Here is a 24,009-nt window from a genome sequence, read left to right on the forward strand (position 1 = left end):
TTAATATATTGCCGTTACTTAAACGGGTTGACTCACGTGTCCATGTTGCCCAGTACGGTGATCGAGCTGTCAACCACCCGAAGCAAATGCTGAGCCCGCGTTCAAACAGAGGGATTTCTCTCGGAAAGTTGTGTATGATGATCGGATGGTCTGCAGGCACTTCTGGGCTCACCTCGTGTGTGTGTGCCTTAGATTAGAAAAACGGCGAAAAATGTTCGGAGTGCCACTGCCTTGCCTGCTGAACCGGATGAACTGCTCCGGTTTTATTCAGTTTAGGGTTCTGCTAGATAAAAGGATGCCCCGACCCATGACAGTCTTTGCTCCCTTCCCTCCCTAATCATCGTTAGTGGTACACAACAATGGAAAAGTTTGATAGCGCTCTCGGGAGTGCCTCTCAGTACGCAGAAGCCGTCCATGCCTCGCGAGCAGCTATACCGAAGACTTCTGAGGACTATGATGAAAGGAAGAAAGGTTCATTAATTGCTCGAGGCATTGAAGGAATTCGTGCCCAGATGAGACGTGGACGACCTATCACCGCTGGCCCTCTTCACACATTGGTACGTGACTTGATCGCATCACCCTCGTCGAAACCATGGACTCATGTCATTTTCTCAGTCCGCCCTGCTCGATGCGGTCGAGACTCAGTCGAAGAAAACCGAAGGTCTTGACGATCGAAAGATGGCGGTAAATTTATTGCTTAGGAGAAATTTCACCAACTCTGACTTGACTTCAAACCATGTTAGCTTGAGTATGGTCTGACCCTTCTCTCGCGCCTTCCAAAAGACAATATCTCTAACGAACTCGAGCACAAGGCCATCACACTCCTCTATCGTGATCTTCCCCACCCACCCTCCACTCAAATGGGACCCGGGTATCAATTTCGAAGTGCTGATGGTTCAGGGAATTCTCCGTTCGATCCTCAGATGGGCAAGGCTTTCAGTTCATACTCGAGAAGCTGCACGAGCACGCGAGCATTGCCTCCGAATGAACTTCCCGATCCTGGTTTGGTATTCGACTGTTTAATAAAGCGCGACAAAGTATGTCAAAATTTGTGAACGGTTTCCCCTATATTGAATTGGGAGTTATCGTCAGTTCGTTCCTCATCCAGCCGGTCTTAGTGGCTTCTTCTTCAATTTTGCTGTGCGTTCCGCTCTATTTTCCAAGTTTGCTATTTTGCTCAAACCATGGTTTTAGACGACCGTTATTCATTCAGTCTTCCGCACTTCTCGCGTTGACTGGAACATCAACGAAACTTCATCATACGTTGATCTCGCTCTTCTTTACGGAAACACCCAGGCACACCAAGACTTTGTCAGACACAAAGATGGACGCGGACGACTCCTTCCTGATGTCTTTGCCGAGACGCGTCTCTTAAACTTACCTCTAGGCGTTAGTTCTATCATCATCGTTTTCAATCGCAATCATAACGTACGTCTCCAGCAACTTGTCCTGTATTGGCACTGACACCGCATTGCAGTACATCGCCGACATGCTTCTTCGCATCAACGAGCGAGGAAAATGGATGCGAGACATTAGCAAACTTTCTGAGGAGGGAAATTGGAGCAAGATGAAGAAATCTTCCAGACCGCTCGCCTCATCAACTCTGCCTCTTATGCAAATGTTGTCTTAAGTGACTATCTTTCCGGTATCTTGGGGACTGTTCGGTAAGAGCTGCTTGTACACTTTTTTTTTTGGCTGTGTGTGTTAAGATTTTCTCCAGTGATGGTTCGAGCTGGACCCTCGACCTTGCTAGCGAGAGACGTGAGACCGACCACACCTTTTTGGAACGTGGTCGTGGCAACTCTTGCTCCGTCGAGTTTAACGTACTCTATCGACTTCATCCCGCTATGTCGGCCGAAGATGCGGCATACACTGGTCAGTACGATAACTCAATCTACTACTTCAATGATGTTGGCCACCAACCCGTGATATGTAGAAAGAGCGTTCCAGTACCTTTTCGGACCCGATGCGGACTTTGACGAGATCACTCCTGACCAGTTTGAGCTTGTCCTCGGCCAGAAGATTGCACAGGCGAATGCGGCACGTCGCAAGGACAAAGATGGCAACTCAATTCCTGTGCCTGATATTAAGACACTCTCAAAGAATGAAATCAGGAGCTTATCAACGATGGCAAGCCTGCGGATTACCTGTTGCCACAGTACAATGTCCCCACTTTCAAGAGGGACCCTAAGACAAAGAGATATGATGATGACCAGATTGCAAATGCAATTCTGAGTGCTATTGCAGTTCCTGCCGCTTCCTTCAAGGCAAGTCTAACTACCATTGTTTCATGGAGCTGATTGACTAATAGTTAGTAGGCACGGGGTGTGCCTGGTGTCATGCGCGTCATTGAGATGCTGGGTATAATGCAGGCACGTAATTGGGGTTGCTGCACCTTGAACGAGTTTCGTCGCTTCTTGGGACTCAAACCTTATGCGACTTTTGAGGAATGGAACCCTGACCCCGACGTAGCCGAATGTGCTCGCAAAATTTACCGCACGCCAGAGAATCTGGAACTTTATGTTGGTCTAGTTGCCGAAGAGTCTAAGCCCGTTATGGATGGTGCTGGTTTGTGCCCGAGCTACACAATGTCTCGCGCAATCCTTGCTGACGCCGTCGCGCTCGTCCGTGGCGATCGCTATCTGACGTATGATTTCACGCCTTTCAACCTCACTGCATGGGGCTTCACCGAGGCTAATCGCAATGTGGACAATGCTGCGTTTGGGGGTGTCCTTGGGCGACTCATTGCTCGCGCCCTTCCCAATAACTTCAATGATTCGTCCGTGTGGACGCATTTTCCTCTCATCACCCCTACTGGACAGCCTCACTCCATGGATAAAGTCCTCTCTCGATTAGGCCTCGCCCAGTATTATACTCTAGAGAGGCCCACTAAGAAGCCAGGGACACAAGTGGTCGACACGGCCAAAGCTGCGTCGGCTATTCTCGGCGGATCTGTGCAGGGGAAACTTGTTACGCCTTACCTGCAGAATATCAAGGATGTTACGCTTGGCTCCAGCTTCCTGTCCCACATCGATGATCCGGACGCATTCAATACGGCGCGAGAGAACATCCGTAATGCCATCGTGCCTGAGGACAGCCTCGATGCCACTGCCAAGTGGTTCTCCGACAAAGCAATTGAACTTCTTAAGCACAAATCACAGGGTCTCGTCGGTAACAAGAAGCGCTATGTCGATGTTGTCAAGGATGTGTTCCGACTTGTTCCCGTCCACTGGTTTTCTGTTGTTGTAGTATGTCTAGTTCTGTTCAGTTTGATATTGATATTAATTTATGTCTTACACTAGGCAGGCTTGCCCCTTAAGACCATGGAGGAGCCGCACGGGATCTACTTTGAGCAGCAGATGTATCAGTTTTTCGAAGAATTCTACACGTACGTCTCCTTAGGCTCATCTCCAAAAATGATTCATTGATTATTTCATTCTCCAGCTTCATTTTCTTTGACGCTGACACTTCTATGAAGATTCCCAATCGTAGGGAGGCGAAGGGAACGTGCAGCGCCTCAGACGCATTGTCAATCATAGTTTGAGTGAGGCTAAGGGCGAAGTAAGTTTCGCAACGTCGAGCGTTCGACACTTTGATTCAAAGATTTCGTAGCCAACTCCACGATAGTCGGGGCTCTCGGGCAAATCTTTTTGGGCAACCCGAATCAAAAGAGTAACCCTATTTTGGTTCGCTCATTGAGTCTGAGAGAATCGCCGAAAAGGCTCAACAAAGGGAATGCCTCTGAAGTTGCCGATGAAATCTTGGCTGTCATTGCGTCCTCATCCACTGAGCTCTCTCAGAGTATGTTTTTGCAACGACTGGAACCTATGGCTCTCGTCTTATGCTATTACCTCTAGTCTTCACCCATGTGCTGAATTTCTATCTGGCGCCCAACAAGCCCAGCACGCTTGACCCTCCGGAGGTGCAGGAAGCTTACAGGGAAGCTGGGGCGCTTCAGGCGAAAGTCATTTCAGTTGCTACGAGCGACTCGCCCGATTCAGCTGCTTTGTTGGAAGGTTATGCTCGCGAGGCCCTTCGTCAGTTAAATTTAAAACTTCACGAGTCTATTTTGACTTAAACCCTCACAGGTCTTGACCCTGTCATCGATGGACTCTACCGTGTGGCTACAGAGGATGGTGCCATTGGACCCATTACCTTTAAACAGGGTCAACGTCTCTATCTAGACATTCGCAAGATCGGACGCGATGAAAACCTCTTCCCCAACCCAACCGAGATCGATCCTACCCGACCAGCTGACAAGTATTCCATCCTTTATGGTGATGGTGTTTTCAAGTCTCTCGGCGAGAGATTCGTGTGGAAGGTCACGGGTCAGGTTCTCAAGGCTGTCTTCTCATTGAAGCAGGTGAAACGTACCAAAGGTCCTGCAGGATCTTTGCGAAGGTTGGTGCATCTTCCTCTCACTTCAAAATATGGTGACGAGATTTCACTGCGGATAGATTCGAAGTTCCTCAACACAATCCTGACGACGAGGTCACATCCACCCAACGTACCAGAGAAATTAAGGAGGGCACCTTCGAAGACTACTATGAATATTATGTGACGCCTGTGAACGCTGACCATGCATTCCGGTACAGCTATTTGGACGTTGAAAATGACCACCGCTTGACGGCTTGCGCAACCGGGTTATCTCTCGAAGTGAGTGAACCTTGGCTTCCGCTCACGTTCCCTAATGATAACGATGTGCAAATTTTCCGCAGTATGACGTCTAAAAAATATCGCAATATTGCATCTTCATTTACATAATTGCCAGATCTCCTTGATACCCTTAGTACAAACTATATATTTATGTGTTGCTGTCGTACAGTCGGATTATACTCGGAATGGAGCGCTTCGAAATGTTGCGTATACACTGGACAAGCAAGCAAAGTGAGCCGGAAGTTGCCCCCGGGGAAGAACAGAGCATGATTTGGCCATGCAGAATTCAGAGAGCAATGATTAATAGCCTGATGTATCGCCCTATCGATCTACATCCATGGAACTCGCGACACTATCTTGAGTTTTATCTGGATCACCAACTTCACCTCTTTCCATTTCCCTCGATGACCTCTCCCGTGAAATGGATCTTGAGCTTTGTGACAATCTTTCGTCATCGTCATCATGCAGACTAGACGCTGAGAGGAAATCGGGCTGTGCGAGGCGATTAGGGGGTTTGGGGAGAGAAGACTGCCGACGCTTGGAGCGGGGCGCAGGGTTAAAATGACCACACTTCGGGCATATATACTCTAGGACGGCACGCAAAAGTCAGGGAAGAACTAAACCAACCACAAACAATTACATACGGGTGTCTTCCCAAAGACTCTCCACTACCAAACCGTTATGTGTTGAACACTTTCGGCAAACAAGCGCATACTTCGACTTGGCTGGATCAAGCCCAGGGGTAGAATTCTCGTCCCCCAGAAGAGCATCAGCTACTTTATCGAGCCACATGCGTCGCGGTGGTTGCGGTGGTGTGGCGACGAACGGGGACCCCCGTGACCCCGTGGGTGCACCGTTGACGTTGACGCCAGGCATGGGTCCCCTGGAGGGTGTTGAAGGAGGGTTAGGTCCTAATCCTCCGCTTTGATTCTGCAACGCTCGCCGACGGAGCTGGGTCTCTGTGCTCCCCTACCAGTAGAATAAGGGGCCTGAGAAGGACGTGGTGCACACAAGTGACATACCTCAGGTCCCCGAGATCCCTGAGGGGTCTGGGGTGCAGCCGGACTCAAGTCATAACGCTCAATAAGGTTGCGCGTCGAATAATAGTTCGTCTTCTTCTTTAGGTCCTCAATGATGGTGCGCTGTTGGGTGAGAAGCTTCTTAAGCGTTTTCTCTAGAGTATACAAGTTGAAAGTCATGAAATGGGTGAAGCAAGACGATTAATCCCAAGCGTCGGATTGATCACACTATGTCAAGTTGGCAGCTCACCCTCCCCTGCACCCTTTTGTCTGTACCACAATTGTATTATTCTTCTGAGAAAGAGAGCTCTGTAAAATTGCAATAATCATTAGTAGCCATCATCACAGAGCAGCCGGGTCAATGTACGCTCACATTAGTGGCCCAATGACGACTGGAGCCATTTGAGCAATACGCTCAATCTCCATATTACTCCTGGTTCGCTCCTTGAAGAAATTCGGGACGAGATCAAGGTGCCAAATGAAAGAATACACAGTCCATCCTGCTAAAGTGTACAAAGTTGCCCAGAGGGTTGAACGTCGTTCACGAAGGACGATTTCGGTCAGGCGTGTTTGCCTGGAAGAGATTTCCATGGATAGATTGGCAAGAATCTCCTCGTAATTCTCGGACGGTTTCTGAGGAAGCATCAGCGGAACTAATTTTAGTCCTCTATGAATAAATGCTAACCTTACTAAACCACGAGAAGAGACCCATTTCTCGGAGTGCGTTTCACCACTGTGACTGCAATCGCAACTTCGGAACGCGTCTACGGCAGTTACCGACCCAAATTGAGCACCCAAGCGTCGCTCAACTGTGAGCATGGCTACTGAATACGAGGATGTGCTCACAAACCAACCGGTGGTGATTGATAATGTAAACAATATCGCTCTACTCTTGTTCAATTTATGCTAAACAGGTATGTTTTAGGGTTCAGGTACGATAAAGGCTGGCTTTGCTGGTGAAGATCACCCGAAATGCTTCTTCCCGTCCTTGTAAGAGCTGAAGAGTGTTTTCAACACATAGAGGGATTCATTGCAGTTATAAACAGTGTCGGGAGACCGAAGCATACTCGCGTTATGGCTGGCGCACTAGATGGGGACATGTTCATCGGACGACGCGCTCAGGAATTTCGCGGGCTTCTTAAGATACGCTATCCGATAGAGCACGGCATTGTCACAAATTGGGATGACATGGAGAAAATATGGAATTGGGTCTATGCAGAGGAGCTGGGAACCCTAAGTGAAGAGGTGTGGTACCTGCCGCGATTTACGAAAGATTCGCTTCTCACTTTGCGACTAGCACCCAGTTCTTTTAACGGAGGCCCCCCTAAACCCTCGAAGCAACCGAGATGTAGCCGCTCAAATCTTCTTTGACACATTCAATGTCCCTGCATTGTATATCAGCGTCCAGGCAGTGTTGTCGCTGTGCGTCAGCGACACTTGCCCCCTCTAGCTGTCCGTATTGACTCTTTGGCCTAGTTATTCGTCAGGGAGAACAACAGGCATTGTTCTTGACAGTGGAGATGGTGTCACGCATTCTGTTCCAGTTTTCGAAGGTTTCTCCATGCCTCACGCTATACGGCGGATAGATGTAGCTGGACGGTAGGTAATCGCCCAGTCCTTACTGCCCTCAAGGTTGATAGGCACTATACTGCCCCTGTAGAGACGTCACAGACCACTTGCAGCTCCTCTTGCGAAAAGCTGGACATCATTTGCATACTACTGCTGAGAAGGAGGTTGTTCGGACAATCAAGGAGAAGTGTTGCTATGTCGCTGCCAACCCGGCCAAAGAGGAAAAAGATTTGGCAGGGAGATATGAGGAATTTAAACTCCCTGATGGAAGCAGTGTTCAGGTAAACTCCATTGAGGGACGTTTGAGTGACATGACTGACTCTCAATTTTCTGGCAGCTCGGGTCGGAACGATTTCGGGCTCCTGAACTCCTCTTCAATCCCGAGCTGATAGGTTCAGAATATGCAGGCGTGCATCAGGTCGTCGTCGACTCCATCAATCGAGTAGATCTCGATCTGCGAAAAAATCTCTTCACAAACATTGTTCTTAGTGGTGGAAGTACATTGACAAGGGGTGAGTTTCCAATCTTTACGTGATCAATTTGATCTCTAATACGTGTGGGATCTCCCAGGCTTCGGTGACCGGTTGCTCAACGAGATAAGAAGATTAGCTATTAAAGACATAAAGATAAGAATCTATGCCCCACCAGAACGGAAGTACTCGACGTGGATTGGAGGAAGTATCCTTGCTGGACTTGGGACTTTCAAAAAGGTGGCGTCCTATTGTATCACTCTGCCATGACGATGCCTTGTCTGAACTACCATGACTTCGTAATCCGCAATAGATGTGGGTCAGCGCGGAGGAATATCAGGAAGATCCTGACATCATTCACAAGAAAACAGGTTTTTAACATTCAGCTCGTTGTATGTTTCTTACTACTCCTATAATACCTTTTTGCTGTCGCTTCTTCGTATCTTTTCGCGTAATTTTTATTAATGTAATGATTTGAACCTCCCGACAACAGGATGACGAAAGTAGACAGCGGTTCACGCTAGAAGCACGACGAGGCACAGTGGTGATGGTGATGGTTTAGATCAACCAGAAACGGAACAAGTTCAGATCTAAACCCATAAACCTCGAATTCTTACTCTGGCATGACCGAATAGAAAGCGCAGCAGCGCTAGTGGACTGAAAAGTTGGCTGCGGAGGGAACCAAGGCCTCCATCCATTCCAACCCGCGATTTCATGTTATACAAAGTGTAGCAGGGTCGTGACAAGGTACTGATTGACTTGGAGCGATGACTGGAGGACTGCACGTGCACGTGTTGGTGACTGGGGGAAAAAAAAACTGAGAATCGATGTATTTGTCGAATATGTCTATTGTCCCATTGTCCCATAGACACAATAGACACAGCAAATCCGCACAAGACTACACTACCAGCCCAGCTGCTGGGTACTTGGAAAAAGGATTACGGACGAGCGTAGTGCAGCTTGGCGCCAGCCAGGGCACTGTGGCTGACAAATATCCATGGTCGAACATATTTGATCACACGATTGTCACTAGAGGGGAAATGTAGGACGAACATTAGCTCTACCGCCTGATGCCCTAACGTCCCAAAGAAGAATCATTGCGCTAGTGTGGAGAGCGAGTAATTTCGGTGTAAACATGTACATTGCCACGGAATATGGCACAGCAGTTCCTCGTATGTCGAGCAGACCTCTAACCATCTTTGGGTTTTTAAGTGTCATTTCCAAACAGCATCAGTGACGGACTTTCCCAGCGTCGCTTGGTTTCATTTCGGAAGACCAGGGACAGGTCCGCTACGATGTTTAGTGTTGGGGGAGGTTTAAGATCGAGAGAGCTTCTGACGAAACGAAAAGGACTCGAGGAGGAGGGAGAAGATTTGGAACCTTTTCCGGTCTTCCTCTCCAATTAAACAGGACGCACTGAAGATCGTTGTGGTTTGGTCGACGAATAACGAAATTCGCGGAGTGGCATCGCCACACATCAGATCTGACTGAGGATCAGTTGAAGTGTTGATCCGATGATGTTCAGACTATAATTGGGTATTCTTGTGGGGCTTTCCGGTCGGTCTAGTTTCAAGCGGCTTTCCACGAACAAACAAACACGCCACAAGTGGCAATGCGCAGGGCGGAAGCAAATCCAAGGTGTCAACTGGAAATAACCTCTTCGCCCCAAAGCATGCGTGCCACAGTTGATCTCGTCCTAGTTTATGATGGTAAAGCCCAGGACAAGGAATCGGCCCAAGAAGTCTCCAAGCAATACGAGAACTTGGTTTCGAGGCTGAAGGCTGGAGGGCTGAATGTTGCGGGGAAGAAAGGCGCAAGACAAGGCCAAATACTTGTTGCGGTTCACTGCGGGGATGTGATTCTGAAAGATTTGGAGAAGAGGGAGAGGTAAATTTGTCCGAGACCATTGTTCTTTATCCACATTGCTTATACCGCAGCGATTGAAAGGGCACGGGATTTCAAGAGCGGTGTGTCGATCTCGGCGGAGTCCACACGGTCAATATCTCCGGCCCAGAGAATCAGACTGGTGTATGAGTATATAATTACCAACGCGAAAGCTGGCGGCCTCGGCATTGCACCTCGCACTCAGGCATGGTCTCGCCTTGAGTCCATCTTCGCCCTCCATGATCACCAGTTTAACGACAACATGATCAAATCATGGAAAGCTGAGCTAGATATAAGCGCCCATCTTGATTCCATCAAGGACCATGTTTGTCTTCCATACGTTCACGTCACAATCGAATTCTAACTCTCACTTCTGTTAGTTTGGAGAGTCTATTGCGCTGTACTTCGGCTTCCTAACATTTTATGCGAAATCTCTTGTCTGGCCCACCGCCCTTGGTCTAGGCGCTTATTTTTTTACTGGATCTTTCGACACCACGTACAGCGTCCTACTTATTCTTTGGGCCGTGACTTTCGTTGAAGCTTGGCGGATCAAAGAGCGCTCGTATGCCGTCAAGTGGGGTGTCACGCACTCAAGCCGGGGTGTGTTGTATTTTTTTTTCTCTCTTTATTCTTGCTTGAACGACTAATTTAGAAATGACATTCAGTGGAATCGCTGAGATCGGAGTTCGATCCCAACGACGATATTTGGTGGAAGAGAGAACTTAGAATTATCGGGTCTATCCCGATTATTGGATTGTTTGCTGTTGGACTTTCGGCCCTCATCACGGCCATTTTTGTTTTCGAGGCATTCATATCACAACTGTATGGTGGACCAGGACATCGTTACATTGTACGTCCGACTCATCTACTATCAGGGTCCCTCTCGGTAAATTCCATCAACAACCTAGGCCTTCGCCCCGACAATCATCTTCATACTCACCATCCCCAAATTTCTCTCGTTTTACCATGTTTATGCCAAGCGTCTCACAAACTGGGAGAATCATTCTACTCACAGTTCATATGACCGTTCGCTCACTTTGAAAACTTTCGTCCTATCAGGAATCGTTGCGTACCTAAACTTGACCCTGAGCGCATTTGTATATGTTCCGTTCGGGACGGGTATCATGCAGTTCGTTCAGTCTTCGCTCACCCGCGGAGTCCCTGCACAAGATATCTCCACAGAGGGGTTGAAGCTTGTAGGATGGTGGACTATCGATCACAATGGCCACCAGGTCGAGTCTCTCAGAGGCGTGCGGCTGCGAGATCAGGTGCTCGCGTTTACACTGACGGGTCAAGCGATCAATTTTGTCCAAGAGGTTGTCATTCCGTTTTTATCTCAGGGCTTCGAAGGCATTAAGAAGGGGAGGTATGGTGGTGGAAGGGGGAAATACGCTGGGTTGGGTGGGAGGAAGAAACGAGTAGAATGGGAGGACGAGAAGGATGGGAATGAGAAAGTGGGAATGAATAAGGAGGATTGGGAGCTTGTGTATCGGATGAGGGATGAGGTTGGGCTAGAGGAGTATACCCTATTCGGTGAGCGATCAGTGCTTGCGGCTTTCCGGGGAAGGCAAATTTGTCACTGATGGAATAAGCTCGTCAGACGATTATGCAGAGATGGTTACGCAGTTTGGATATATCACAGTTTGGAGCACTTGCTGGCCACTCGCATCTCGTACGTAGTAAGGCTGTTATTTACACTTGAGCCTAATGCGCTTTTAATCATTAGTATCTGTTCTTGCCAATAATTGGGTCGAGCTTCGTTCGGATGCCTTCAAGATCACGCGGCTCGTCCGGCGACCTATCCCTTCTCGGACGGAATCTATAGGCGCCTGGCTTGATTCATTGGTATGTGCTGGACATTTCCTCAATTCTCTCAACTTTTCGTCAAACTCTACTTCATCAGTCATTCATCACTTGGCTTGGTGCACTAATCAATGCAGCGCTCGTTTACCTCTTCAATCCGCACTTCGGAACACTGTCTTCCCAGTCACTCACTGCCAAGCACACAACAGCATCCGATACTGGCCTGAATTCTGTCTTTTCTAGTGCCTCCAGCCGGAACACCATTATGATCGCTGCTCTCCTCACCGCTCTCGCATCTAGTCATGCGTACATAGGTCTTCGTGTAGTGGTGCGACATGTGTTGGAAAGGGTGATGTGGAAGGGGAGTGAAGAGGAGAAGATACTCGAGGATTTTAAGGTGAAGCTTAGGGAGGCTTGGTTGGAGGAGCACGGAGTCGTTACCTCTACTGGTGATGGAGATGAGATGAAGGGCATAAGCGATAGTGAACTGTCTCCTTCGTTTTGGGAAGATGAAGGGTTGGCCGAGATTCAAAGCGCGGCAAAGACGGAATGAGCTGCGCTTCTGCGCTTCCGATTTGAGCGACTCCGTTGCGGATCGAGCATCCCACCAGCGTGCACCATCTCATTTTTTCTTATTTTCATGTGGAATACTTCAGACGCAATTTGATAAAACTTTTAAGATGCGAACACTTTTGAACGTTGTCACCTGGAGTTTTGGATAACTGGATGAGACGACTACGCCGCCTCAATACTTGAAGGGATCAAGTCTATCGTCTTGGGTTCACTGCTCCCTGCATCGAGATATCCGTGTTGCTGCTCATGAGTGGAGGATGAAGGTCCGAGCTCGAGAGCGCGAAGGCTGTCAGAGGGGTTCGACGCTCTCGTGATAGACTACTGTCATTGATGCACAGAAGCGAGCTGCAGTGCATTGACTACCATAGCTCGCGCACAGCGCCTGGCAGAGGGCCATACAGATGGCCATGGCTGGTATCCGTACATAGAATTTATCGCACTCTTCTCACTGGCTCGTGGTTGACAGCGCCGCGTCACGCATCGTTGTGTGTTCGTCTCCCCACCGTTAGACATGGCGTTTCGCAGCCACTATCGACCTAATAATGTGACGCTGGTGCAACGTGTGCGTTCTGCACGTCGCGTATCCAGCTCGCGACTGATGATGAACCCACTATCGGTGTCCGGCATTTCTGGGAGACTGCACTAGTCCGTCGAGGGGATAGTAGCCATCACTCCTCCCTCCTCCCCACAGACAACCAACTAGGCAGGATCCCCCCCTCTACTAAAGTAGAAACAACCAACATACATCAGTGTTCCATCGATCGGGACTCTGGGTCGAACGTTTCTCTCTCGATTGGAATTCAGCGTAGTCTCTGAGTCTCAGACATGCGGTGTGCACCCAAGTTCACAGTGGCTTCTCTTTCCAGCCATCTAGGCGAGCTCCAAATCGCTTTCAGTTTTCGCAGAGCGCCTCAAGTGCAGACGTCGGGCGCGGTACTCCCGACAACCATCACTTGGACCTGCTACGGTGAGCGGACGAAGTAGGTATTCAAGATCATGAATATAACCTCCGATTTACTTTCGCTGTACTCCGTCATCACTTCGAATACAAGTGTCGCGCCTCCCACCGGCCCTGCCGGGTTGATCATTTAAAACGTTCAAATGAGTCGTAACTCCCGTACAAGGATATACCGACAATGCGTGTACAATCTTCCCCACTCTTCTACGGCATCTATGCAGCCCATGTCTGGATTTCCCTCTGGGCTGCTTCTAAACGCCCTAATCTTGCTTGAAGCATTGCACGACGCGCTACTACATATGGTGGCAGTGCAAAGTATTCTCTGCACTGGTCCTCGTCGGTTGCACAGAGCCGGCGTCTCAGCTTGTCGTTAAGTTCATCCCCAAAGCCTCGAACGTAGTCCATATCAATCGCTAGGGAAATATAATCGTTGAACCTTTTGAACGCGACTGACGGGGATAGACAGTGAGTTACCTACATTTCAAGTTGATACAGTTCAGACTTACCTTGCCAGTATGCCCTAACATCTGACATGATTTCTATAGCCTCGTCGGCGGAATCGCTAGGCAGGAGTTTGAGCACGTCATCAACACTGTGGGGCAAACCAAAGTCCCTAAGGGCAAGCAGGAGGGCATCACGCCTATCTCGCTCGTTGGAAACAGGCGAACAGATCGCTGGCGCTGCGTAGCCGTAGCTATGCCAGTGGGGCGAGGGTTCGGCAGCTTGAGGGGAACTGGGGACTCTTTCTTCATCATCGATCTCCGTAAATGCTAAGTTCGGTGATCCAGGCTCATCGGGATACCGTAACTTTCGAATCGCATTAGAGTAGCTAGTGGATCCCTTACGTCGAAGCATTTTGTATTTCTCCTGGAATCTGATCCTATAGTTCTCCATATAATTTGTATTGAGGGTGAATGTCGCAGTCTCCTCCACTTTGCGCATCCAATTTATCTTGGTTGCGGCGACTGCGCGGCAAGCGGAGCGCTGATCGTTCAATACATTGCTAATGTGACCGACTCAAGTTTGATAACTAGCACGCTCGAATTCACGGAAATAACATACCTGACGGCTTGAAGCAGCGGCGGGAATTGAGCAAACTGCTCGCAAGTAATTGGTTCGAAATGATCCTCGACGGTCCTCTGTACCCTGCTGAATAGAGTCTCGCACGGTTCTTTCCACATGAGGATAGACTGGCGAATAAAATCCCGCTTCACCGCGAAAGGTACGTTCTTAGGTAATTCACGAGATATAGACCTAGAACGTATTCAGGTTCAGCCGAACTCTAGTGCCACGGGAAACTCCAACAGAGTCACTTACGACTCCGCGATTTTCTTGACCTCGTCGAGATAAATGATTGGAAGCGTGCCATGGTTGCCTAAATCCCTTTCCTGTTCATCGAGAAAATCAATGAAGGGAACCTGACGAGCCTCGCGCGATCCCTTGTCGAAAGGCACAAAGCGCGGCGCAGTGCCGCGTAGCTCGTTTCGGAAATCGATAAGGTGTCGCCTAATCTTTTGGATGAGACCTTGAGGGGATTGTGTACCCTCAATTTCGGCCTGTACACGCCGACAGAATTCTTCGAGCATTCCAATGAGCGTATGGACCGGGTCACTGGCGAAATCGACAGGAAGCGCCTTTATCTCCGCTTCGGTTTCCAAGATTTTTTCTGCGACCTCGGCTTGGATTCGTGGTAGCCTGGCGAAATGAACCATTTTTTTAGATAAATAAATGGGCCATATAGACATGTACTATACTGCAAAACTCACTCCTTGGCGATTGCGTCTGACAGGACGTCACCGAGTCGCTCCGTTAAATTGTCGACAGAAAGGCGTGACCGTACGTCGTGCATGTAAGTCCATGGTGGTTGCCCAAAAAATAGTTCTTCCTTTTCTTGAGCCTTGGCTCTATTTATGCGGTCGGGTGGATCTTCGGGTCCAGGCAGTCTAACGCAGAACCACTCATGTTCGAGAGGCTCTTTCTCATTTCGTAAGAGGCTGAACCATGAGCTCTCGTTCCCAGGCTCGATTCGGTCGGGCTTAGTGAGAACACCTGTAGGTCTACTGAGTGTACCGGAAGCATATCGTGCGAATTGGAGACCAACCGATGGTGCGCTTTCCCTGCGGATCGTGGGCCTTGCCGATCTGCCATGCACCTTGATTTTCGAAATCGGCTGTACAAAGAAATCCGCTATGAACGAAACGGAGACCCGGGAGACATGGTGAGGATACTGACTGTCACATGTTATGGTGAGGAGAACAATGCTCTCCTGGTTGGAGATGTAGTGGTTCGCCAGACCCTTGACGTTATCAATATCGGATTGATGGCTCCCACTGCTAACACTTGCAATAATGCCTCATGACAGTATGTCAGCCCTACAATTGAATGATTGCTGGTATTGGAGCTCACCTGGGAGGTCGACGAAGGACAAGTCGACGACGTCGGGCCCTTTCACCGTCATACTGATAAAATTACGGGAAAACGAAGTAACCCTGTTACTGGGCACCTCTCTGCAATCGAGAAAGGAATTCGGGAAATTAGGGCTATCTAACGCTGGATCCAATATAGCTGCCTGAGCTCGTCGGAGTCGGTCTTTGACATCCGCTGGGTTAGTAATCACTGGGCCAAAGGGAATGTTACGGTGAGGCACTAATTCGTGTCCTTGACGATCATACTGAAAACGAAGGCAGATCTCGCAGGACCAAGAACCATCTGCTTGCGTCAGAATACACTCAGTGGGACACCTAGGAAGACTGTTAGTGAGCTCTTCAGGGAAGATGATATTATAGAGTCGCCTTGTGCAGGTGCCCGAAGCTCTTGGAAGTGGAACCTTGGTGAAGACTGTGACTTTGTGGACCACGGTGAAAGGAACATGCTAGGACATACGCCTGAGATCGCCTCAATAAGAGACGACTTCCCAGCCGACTGGGATCCAAGAACGCATATCTGGGGGAGCGCTAGGTCCGCATTAATTCTAGGGGGAAATGATTTTCCAGTTCAAATTCGTTGGAACACCAACCACCTCACCCTATATTGTGCAATTTATTAGAAATAGCGAAGTTACGGCGGCGCCGGAGCCGCTCAGCATAGCTCGTCGCCCTCAGTGGCACGTCGTCGCGGTCGTCACTTTGTGGAAGGGGTACAAGCAATGGGCTAGAACCTTCGACGTCCACAGGTAGAAGGCTGGAACTGAGACTGTTGGCATAGCTTCCCGCGTCTGATTGAGGGCCTGACTGGTTTGACATTTTGCTTCGAAGGGCAAAGGGGGAGGGTTCTAAGGGTGCGACCCTTTATACATACAGTGGTATTTTGTACCCGTGCAGCCGCCAGCAAGTGCGCATGAGGCCCAAGATATTTGAACTGATTTGCCAACACAAAGGCATTTCCCCTAAGGATGTGGTTTGGGGAGGACCGTAATGAGAAAGGGCATAGAGTAGCATCATAGAGTAGCATCATGGTTCTGCGCATGAGAAGAGAAATGTGGGTGCGTTTCCCATAGGGCCTCAGACAGCCTGAACCACGCACTGGGGGGATGTTGATTGGCTATTATTGATTTTCATGTCATGAATCGAGAAGGTTGACAACGCAGGAAAATCACTGTAATTGAGCTTCCACACAAAGGATCAGATTTCCCAATTCAATGAGGGGTTAAGCATTATCCATTTATAGTAAATTAAGCTCACCGAACAGCAGCACAGTCTTTTCGCGTGGGCCAAAGCCCCCATTTCTGAACACCGTGCTGCAACGAGGTGGCCCGATTGAACTGGACACGACCTAGCTTCGCAGTTGCGGACAAACGGCCTCTGTAGCTTTACTTGTACTAACCTGTATCACGATTGTCAGATACGTCCTAATTAGGATTCCATGCTGTTCGTAGTTCAAAGCGCTTTCTGATCCCACTGTCGACATGCATTGCCAGGATGAGATAATCCCATGATCTGGCTCGTAAAAAAATTAAACATGCGGTACGGCCGTATACCAGCTCTACGGCAACCGGACCAGGGATCGGAGCTCACTTGGGAGGTTGATGATATCGGGTTCTTTGACTACATACTGATAAAATTATGCGAGAACGAAGTAGTCCTAGTATCAACCATCGAGGAAGGAGTCTTGGGAATGTAATTCGAGATTTGAGATGGCCACCTGAGCTTGTCGAAGCCTAGCCCCCAGGGTCAGTAATCACTTCGCCATATTCAAAGTCATAGTGAAGTGCCGATTCCAGGTTAAGGCCAACCGCCATCTGTCCGTGTAAAGATGGATTCAGCAGGACACCTTAGTGAAACCGTGAGTAAGGCCTGTGGGAAATATGTAGCCCTTGCACCGGAAGCGATGCCTTGGTGAAACCAGTGACTCCCTGAACAACGATGGAAGAATGATTCACCTGAGATTACCACAATGAGAGATGACTTTCTAGCCGACTGCGACTTAAGAATACATATCTGCGGAGCGCTAGGTCTTCATTGGGCACCTCGTGTAACTTGTTAGAGACAGCAAGCCTGTGGCGACATTGAAGTTGCTTAGCACATCCTGTCGCCCGCAGCGGGACGTCTTCACGGTCATGATGCGTCTCTGCAGGTAGAGTGCTGGCATAGCTTCCCGTGAGGACCAGATTGATCCGACATCTTGCTTCAGTGGGTGGCCGGAAATGGAACCCATCCATTCTGAAACAGCTGAAGATAACTGGGCTCATTTCCATCTATGGCAATCATCTATCTGGTGTTGATTCAAATTCGCTGTCCAGCTGAATTGGGCACGGACTCGTTCCCAAAGCTAGCCTTGCTTTTCCATTGCTACAGGTCGTCTTTTCCGGCAATGGCTCCGTGCGAGAATCGAAAGGGATATACACTATCCCTACATCAACCAGTTCTGTCTTGCTTGTCGATCGGCATCATGATGGACAAGAAAGTCGTCGTCATTTCCAGGATTTAAACCCCCTTAGTCGCGCAATTCTGGCACCATGGGCCCGGTGTGTGTGTGTGTGTGTGTGTGTGTGTGAGCTCTGGATATTTAACGTGCACGTGCAGGCTGCCCGAATGAGGCGCCAAGGGCACGGATCAAAAGATCAAAAATTATGTACAAGAGGGGAAGTAAAACATATGGATGCGTGGGTTCGGAGCGCCTAGGGGTACTCGTACACCGTTTCCGGGGGGGAGTATACATTTTGGATTTGTTGGCAACGGATGCCGGCTCCGAGCATTGTTGGCCAAGCATGCCTCTTGATGCGTTGGAGAACCGCGGCGAAACGGGTTAGTTGAAACGGCTCCTGGGAATGTTGGCCAGACGACTCCTTCGTGCCTCTTGGTCCTTTGGAGAACCGCGCTTCGGTAACGTAGGCGGGGTTGCGGCAATAACCGTTAGGCGCGGAGCCGCGTGTTTTGCGAACCACTCAGCGCTTTCGTAAGAGAAGGAAGGGAGATAGACTTGTGCCCATGGTCTCTCGACTACTGTGAGCAAGAAGGTAGGAAAGTGGAAGGTGATGGAAGAAGGCGACACAGAACGGTGCAAAAGGCCAACGCAGGATAACGGGTCGTGTAAGTGCCATCCACGTCGTTATCCATCGCGGCAAAGGAGAACCTCTTAGACCCAAAACCAGCAGCAACATTGGGCATACTGGGGGAGCCTCTACCATGGGCTGGGCCCGGTTCACAGATAACAACGGAATTCGGCGAGCTCCGTGGTCGTGGCGCAAGTACTGCTTCGATGTCATCCTCAACCTAAGTAGCAATGCTGCGATGGATTGCAAGACAGTGAGCGCCAATATGGACTCAAGGGTGCCGCCATTTGTGGCCGCTCTCATTCTGAACCTGAACAGGGTTCATTTTCATTCGTTTTTCCGCTCATCCGGCGTCCTAGTTCCCTGCTTCTTGGATCCTAGGGAAATCGATTTGATCGTAATGTCACTATATACTCACACACATGGCCTCTGATAAGAACATCTTGACCTTCCATAACTGCCTCGTGGCGATTGTTCAGACACACGGAAGGCTGATGAGCGCTTGTCAGTATGATTGGGCTCATATCGGTTCTTTAGAACTCATATCCAGCGCCCATTGAATAGCATATCTACACTCATGTTCCAATATCTGGACAGCTTTAATGTCTGGTCTTCTGATACACCTTTTGCTGAACAGCGCGTCTGCGAGCTACTCTAAGGCCCCATATTGGCATGGATAAATTGCCCCTGTTTACATTGGGCTCTACCGGGAGCTTATCCTCCCGCGCTTTGTTCATATGCTGGGCTTCATGTGGCCACTCAATTGGCTCGAATTTTTTCCTATTACCACCTCATATGGTCATGAGGAACCTGGAGCTATGCCATCGAAGTCGTGTAATGCTTGATCATTCATCGATGTACCAGAAACCCGAACCTGCTTCATCATTGCCTTGTTCCGTTGACAATGAGGCACGTCCATTCGCTTCACCTTCCGATCTCTGGCCCATGACGAGTATCACAATCGGGTAGCCCTAGATCAGACGAACAATATGAGACGCGTGAAATCACCTGCATTAGGAAACCATACAACCGCAAGGCAGATAAGGTAGCGTTCAGCGTCTAGCCATGAGGCCTGCTGTATGGGAGATGGTTCGACAGCAGGCATAATTTTAGGCCAGCTTGATCGATGTCCCTCAGTAAGTGGCTTGGGCGCTGAAAGAAGCTCTGCGCGTCTCTGATAAGTTGGCGTGATGATGCTGTTACCATATCCTATAATGCCCAGACCAGTTCAAATGACAACTGCCGTCCAAGATTGTGCTCTAGACTCTGGGCCTCTTCCATTTATTTTCGACATTCGGCAGTTCTTGTCTGTAGTGGCAACTGACCAGTTTCCTGGAAAATATACTCATTCTGGCGCATCGCGCGCGGCCCTCCATGAGGATAAAAATCGTGCAGCCTCCAGTCCCCCAACCACCTAGTGGAAGAGTCGATCGATGGCTTCATCTGATTCGCCCTCAATTGCCACAACACCTGGACAGTTGTCCGATATTTTTGATACTCAGTCCGTGCAGGAGCGATCCCAGCCTGACGATGAAGATGCTCCTTTAAAAAATACTGGATTTGCGGACTTGGTTCGGCGTCGCCAGAATATCGCCATCAGCAACAGTTTGCGCAACACGGGGTGTGGACGGAAGCTTGTTCTGATACAGCGACGCTGACTTTCAATGCCTTATAGTGTTTCCATGGATGTAAGCCTGCCGCAAATTTGCGTGCTTGGCTCCCAATCAGTCGGGAAGTCCTCCCTCATAGAATCCATATCGGGTGTACGTTCGACCGATAAGTGTGCGTTCCTATCTCATATGGCATTGTCAGGTTGCTCTTCCCAGAGCGTCAGGTACCTGCACAAGGTGAAGGTTGAGTTCTCGTAAACTTGTGTATGTATCTGATACCATCTCCAAGATGTCCAACGGAATGCATCCTGATCCGATCATCGGATCCGAGGGAACCATGGCAGTGTGAGGTATCTCTCCGATTTCAAGTTGACTCCAGAGGTCATCCACTTCCGTTGGTCCGTAACATCCCATTTGGTCCACTCATTACGAACCCTGCGGATGTGGAAGACCGCATTCGGCGTGCTCAGATCGCAGTTTTAAATCCCGACCTGGACTCGGTGGACTTCCCAACGTCATTCCTTCATGGCGACATCCCAGAGACTCGAACTGTGTCTTTCTCCCCAAATTGTATCAGTCTGAAAGTGCGGGGACCGGACATTGTAGATCTTTCCTTCGTCGACCTCCCAGGTACGTCTTTGGTGGTCTATCATAGAGTCTCGTATTGGCTAATAGTCCAACAGGAATCATTGCAACCATCGGACGCAATGGGCAACAGTCTGACATGGATAACGTGAAGAATCTCGCAGACCGTTACATAGCGAATCCGCAAAGTATCGTTCTCCTAGCCGTAACTTGCGAGAGTATGTCAAGCAAATGAACCCCACTTATTCTCCTGACACTTCGTTACAGCCGACTTTGAGAACCAAGGCGCGTGGGAAATCGCGAAAGCGCACGACCCAGATCATACTAGAACCATTGGTTCGTGAATCCGTGAATATGCTCCTCTTTTTACTGCTGACTCTTCTGTTTACAGGGGTACTGACAAAACCGGATCGTATTGAGAAAGGAAATCAAGCTAAATGGCTCGATCTTCTTAAAAATCAGAAGGAACTTCTACAGGAAGGCTGGTTTTGTGTGAAGTTACCTGGTCCAGAGGATCTTCAGCGGCGAATCGGAAGATCTGAAGCTCGCCAACTGGAAAGGGACTTCTTTCAGAGGGAGCCTTGGGCTTCCTTACAAGACATGCGGTTGAGGCTCTCTGTTGAGAGCCTCATTGAGCGCCTCAGTGAGATCCTTTCGGATGTCATTGCTAAGACGTACGTTCTTCCCCCTTTCCCCTCGAACTTCATGCGTGCTGACAGCCGATTCCCTAGTCTTCCAGGTCTCCAGGAGGAAATTACATCTTTAATAGAGCAAACACAGGAAGAGCTTTCGGCGCTTCCTCCTGAGCCTGTCGAGAATCCTGTCGATGAGCTCCTTTCTGCGATTGGCAAATTCCAACGAGACATCGAAACAGAGATTAAAGGCACTACTTCCGGCGACGGACTGATCCAGAAATACAAACGACACCTTGAGGAGTTCCGAATTGAGCTCCGGGGCACTGCTCCTCGTTTCGTTCCGTTCGAAAAAGGTTCGCCAAACGCCAGGAAAGTGCCGCTCATGGATTTTTTACCCGAGGAAGAGCGAGACTTAGACAGTCACGGCACGGTTCCTATCATTTATCTCGATGAGGTTCACAAACGTGCGCAAGCGTGAGTAATGAATAGGGCCCTTCAGAATGCATCCTAATTCCTCCTATCACTAGCGCAATTTCAAGAGAGCTTCCTGGGAATGAACCCTTCGAAGTCAAGCGATCGCTTATTGGCGGGTTCATCTCACAGTGGGGCACCCCGAGTTCAAGGCTCTTTCGTAAGATGGAGTCTACGTTGGAGATGCATTTTGCCGTGTTGGTAAACCAACACTTTTCCCTTTACCGACCACTTCATCAGTCCGTCAAGTGAGCATCAAAGCCTCATGTATTAAGGGCAATAAACTCATTGAAAACTAAACGCAGCATTGTGCTCAACGACCGGCGCTCAGAGTGTCGTCAGACGGCGTCTGATAAACTTGACTGGATTCTCGAAACCGAGAAAGTATCGACATTCACGTTGAACACGCACAGTCTGAGGGAGTATAAATCTTCGTTCATATCCAAATATACAACTATGCGACATGAGAAGAGGGGATACGCCAAAGCTATCCGCATCTTGACACATCCTGATCAACCTGACGTGACAGAGGCAGCAGACTCCGATTCTGATGATGATCAAGAGCGAGGGGAACCGGGGCCTTCCCGCACTCCAGCTTACCACCAGAGAGGGCAACCGCTAAACATGTCGTACTCGCGGGCGCTCCCCTTTCATAAATCCGGCGCTAAGAGCCCAGAAACAGAACAACGTCACAATCTCCTCAGTCAGATTCGATCATCTGGGCTGCCTGACAAAGTTGAGGACGTCCTTAGGATCCTCCCGGACGACCCTGCCAGAGATGCTATTCTAGTTATGGCGGACGTTCGCGCGTACTGGCAAGGTGCGAAGCGTCTCTCCATTGGGTCATCATGTGCTGAATAATGCACGATTCTGTTAGTTGCCTTCAAGCGATTCCTAGACAACATTGCACTTGCCATAGATATGGACTACATTCGGGGGTTCAGTAAGGGGCTAGAGACTAAGCTGTTACGCCAATTGGGGGTTCTCGGGCCTGACGCAGAGACCCGCTGTCGGGCGTACTACGCGCAACCCCAGCATATTGTGGACAAGCGTAACACTCTGAAGGCCAAACTGCGGCGTCTCGAAGATGCTCAAAGCGAAATTATGAGCTTGGGGATGCAATGCATCATTTAGTTTCGGTTGTTCCGGTTCATTGCCAATCGATCTCGTGTGTTTGCACTTCTCGGAAGGAGATATGAATTAGAGCCATGCAATACGTTGGCACAGCTGCAACCGAAGTAATACGGTGTGCTTCTGTCACCATCGTGAGCCCCGCAACTTTCAGTGTAGGTACTACAATAGATTGCAATGTTGTGGCTCGGATCTGGCCAATGCCGCTTCATGGATGCAGCTGCGACCCCAGCCCAGATGGAAAGTACGAAAAATGCCTCCTGCGCCCTCGTCTGATACGATCCGACTTTATTGGTCACTGAGGAGTCATCCATAAGGTTCCGAAATCGTAACGCCGCCGAGAACGAAGAGTGGCGAGATAGAAAAGTTGTGTGATCAACTTCAATATACTGTGTGACAGAATACCAACTACTAACTCTGTGAAAAGGGTGCTCCTGGATGACAAACTGGCACCAAGTGGGTGGGAGGTTTCGTATTCAATGTGGAATGAGTCGGGTTGCGCAGCAACCATAACCTTGCTTGGCGGGGAAAGTTAAAATTCCCACGAATTGTGGTCGCGGCAAAAGCAAGGTATGTAGTTACTGTAACTCTCGATAGAGAACTGAGGAAGAGCAATGAAGAACGAGGGCTATTTATTAACATTCACACACACACAAAGCGCCCGCGGCATGGCGATTGAACAAAATAGTTCTGGCCACCCTATGGGTATATATACACTACGCAGGTGACAAGCCCCTCTTTACTGCACCGCGTTAAATCTTTATCGAATTGGCATTGGCTACTAAGGCACACACATATCTAGTACATACACTATTAGAAAACTGGTGATGATGAGTCTATGTATTATATTGTTATTACCGCTTGGAAACTTGATCAGTGGCGAGACAAAAACTGTCGCACAACAATGGTAAATATGTATATACGACGCCACCAGCCTCTTCGTCCTTAATCCCTAATTCTCAATCTTGTCATCTTCACTGGTGTCAAAGACACGTAAAGCGTAGAAATAATGTCGAACATGTTCACCAGGTCCTTTATGGAGGCTTGAAAAGGCTACGGGTCGACGGCAGCTTGGCGCATTTCCCCCTCTACTGAGGGTGTTAACTCAAATGTCTCAAATGCCAATATTACTGGAACCTTAAGGAATGAGCGTG

At 49.1% G+C, this 24,009-nt stretch overlaps 8 protein-coding genes across 8 annotated transcripts; 4 read left to right on the forward strand and 4 right to left on the reverse strand.

Moving 5' to 3' along the window:
- Positions 1-59: 59 nt before the first annotated feature.
- EI90DRAFT_3157600 (heme peroxidase) lies at positions 60-5,133 on the forward strand. Its single transcript, XM_039066122.1, has 17 exons — positions 60-557; positions 616-684; positions 744-1,037; positions 1,093-1,140; positions 1,195-1,428; positions 1,585-1,664; positions 1,721-1,875; positions 1,937-2,076; positions 2,115-2,246; positions 2,319-3,248; positions 3,303-3,388; positions 3,445-3,488; positions 3,604-3,801; positions 3,858-4,037; positions 4,089-4,401; positions 4,458-4,656; positions 4,719-5,133. Exons 1-17 carry the CDS (start codon positions 360-362, stop codon positions 4,728-4,730), a joined length of 3,312 nt encoding a protein of 1,103 aa, XP_038911164.1. The 5' UTR covers positions 60-359; the 3' UTR covers positions 4,731-5,133.
- On the reverse strand, positions 4,733-6,387 carry EI90DRAFT_3157601 (uncharacterized protein; the record flags this gene model as incomplete). The annotated part of the gene is made up of 6 exons (XM_039066123.1): positions 4,733-5,243; positions 5,301-5,625; positions 5,679-5,830; positions 5,926-5,984; positions 6,049-6,308; positions 6,361-6,387. The coding sequence occupies 6 exons, from the start codon at positions 6,385-6,387 to the stop codon at positions 4,978-4,980; spliced, it is 1,089 nt and encodes a 362-aa protein (XP_038911165.1). The 3' UTR covers positions 4,733-4,977.
- Positions 6,388-6,492: 105 nt separating this feature from the next.
- EI90DRAFT_3130355 (actin-like protein) lies at positions 6,493-8,093 on the forward strand (the record flags this gene model as incomplete). Its single annotated transcript, XM_039064298.1, has 9 exons — positions 6,493-6,546; positions 6,601-6,665; positions 6,722-6,920; positions 6,973-7,097; positions 7,152-7,274; positions 7,336-7,525; positions 7,582-7,756; positions 7,815-7,954; positions 8,028-8,093. 9 exons carry the CDS (start codon positions 6,493-6,495, stop codon positions 8,091-8,093), a joined length of 1,137 nt encoding a protein of 378 aa, XP_038911166.1.
- A 1,293-nt stretch (positions 8,094-9,386) lies between these two features.
- EI90DRAFT_3019848 (calcium-activated chloride channel-domain-containing protein) lies at positions 9,387-11,954 on the forward strand (the record flags this gene model as incomplete). The annotated part of the gene is made up of 8 exons (XM_039057415.1): positions 9,387-9,601; positions 9,662-9,923; positions 9,979-10,198; positions 10,264-10,448; positions 10,507-11,131; positions 11,211-11,270; positions 11,325-11,443; positions 11,502-11,954. The coding sequence occupies 8 exons, from the start codon at positions 9,387-9,389 to the stop codon at positions 11,952-11,954; spliced, it is 2,139 nt and encodes a 712-aa protein (XP_038911167.1).
- Positions 11,955-13,145: 1,191 nt separating this feature from the next.
- Positions 13,146-15,902, reverse strand: EI90DRAFT_2935719 (P-loop containing nucleoside triphosphate hydrolase protein; the record flags this gene model as incomplete). Its single annotated transcript, XM_039055147.1, has 10 exons — positions 13,146-13,381; positions 13,439-13,665; positions 13,741-13,935; positions 13,995-14,186; positions 14,250-14,627; positions 14,699-14,981; positions 15,034-15,102; positions 15,165-15,284; positions 15,339-15,759; positions 15,816-15,902. Coding segments are annotated over 10 exons (2,208 nt in total), but the record flags the coding sequence as incomplete, so codon positions are not given.
- On the reverse strand, positions 15,889-16,995 carry EI90DRAFT_2382451 (uncharacterized protein). Its single transcript, XM_039052954.1, has 5 exons — positions 16,755-16,995; positions 16,618-16,707; positions 16,455-16,537; positions 15,957-16,389; positions 15,889-15,903 (listed from the first exon to the last, which is right to left on the reverse strand). Exons 1-4 carry the CDS (start codon positions 16,836-16,838, stop codon positions 16,083-16,085), a joined length of 564 nt encoding a protein of 187 aa, XP_038911169.1. The 5' UTR covers positions 16,839-16,995; the 3' UTR covers positions 15,889-15,903; positions 15,957-16,082.
- Positions 16,996-18,015: 1,020 nt separating this feature from the next.
- Positions 18,016-18,902, reverse strand: EI90DRAFT_3076823 (uncharacterized protein). The gene has a single exon (XM_039061679.1). It carries the CDS (start codon positions 18,724-18,726, stop codon positions 18,316-18,318), a length of 411 nt encoding a protein of 136 aa, XP_038911170.1. The 5' UTR covers positions 18,727-18,902; the 3' UTR covers positions 18,016-18,315.
- A 1,185-nt stretch (positions 18,903-20,087) lies between these two features.
- On the forward strand, positions 20,088-22,858 carry EI90DRAFT_3146960 (P-loop containing nucleoside triphosphate hydrolase protein; the record flags this gene model as incomplete). The annotated part of the gene is made up of 10 exons (XM_039065485.1): positions 20,088-20,186; positions 20,236-20,270; positions 20,323-20,663; positions 20,717-20,836; positions 20,886-20,954; positions 21,010-21,292; positions 21,350-21,727; positions 21,781-21,972; positions 22,030-22,544; positions 22,602-22,858. 10 exons carry the CDS (start codon positions 20,088-20,090, stop codon positions 22,856-22,858), a joined length of 2,289 nt encoding a protein of 762 aa, XP_038911171.1.
- Positions 22,859-24,009: the final 1,151 nt, after the last annotated feature.

The sequence above is a fragment of the Cantharellus anzutake genome (genome assembly GCF_015039405.1).
Source record: "Cantharellus anzutake strain C23 chromosome Unknown EI90scaffold_65, whole genome shotgun sequence".
Classification (NCBI taxonomy): domain Eukaryota; kingdom Fungi; phylum Basidiomycota; class Agaricomycetes; order Cantharellales; family Hydnaceae; genus Cantharellus; species Cantharellus anzutake.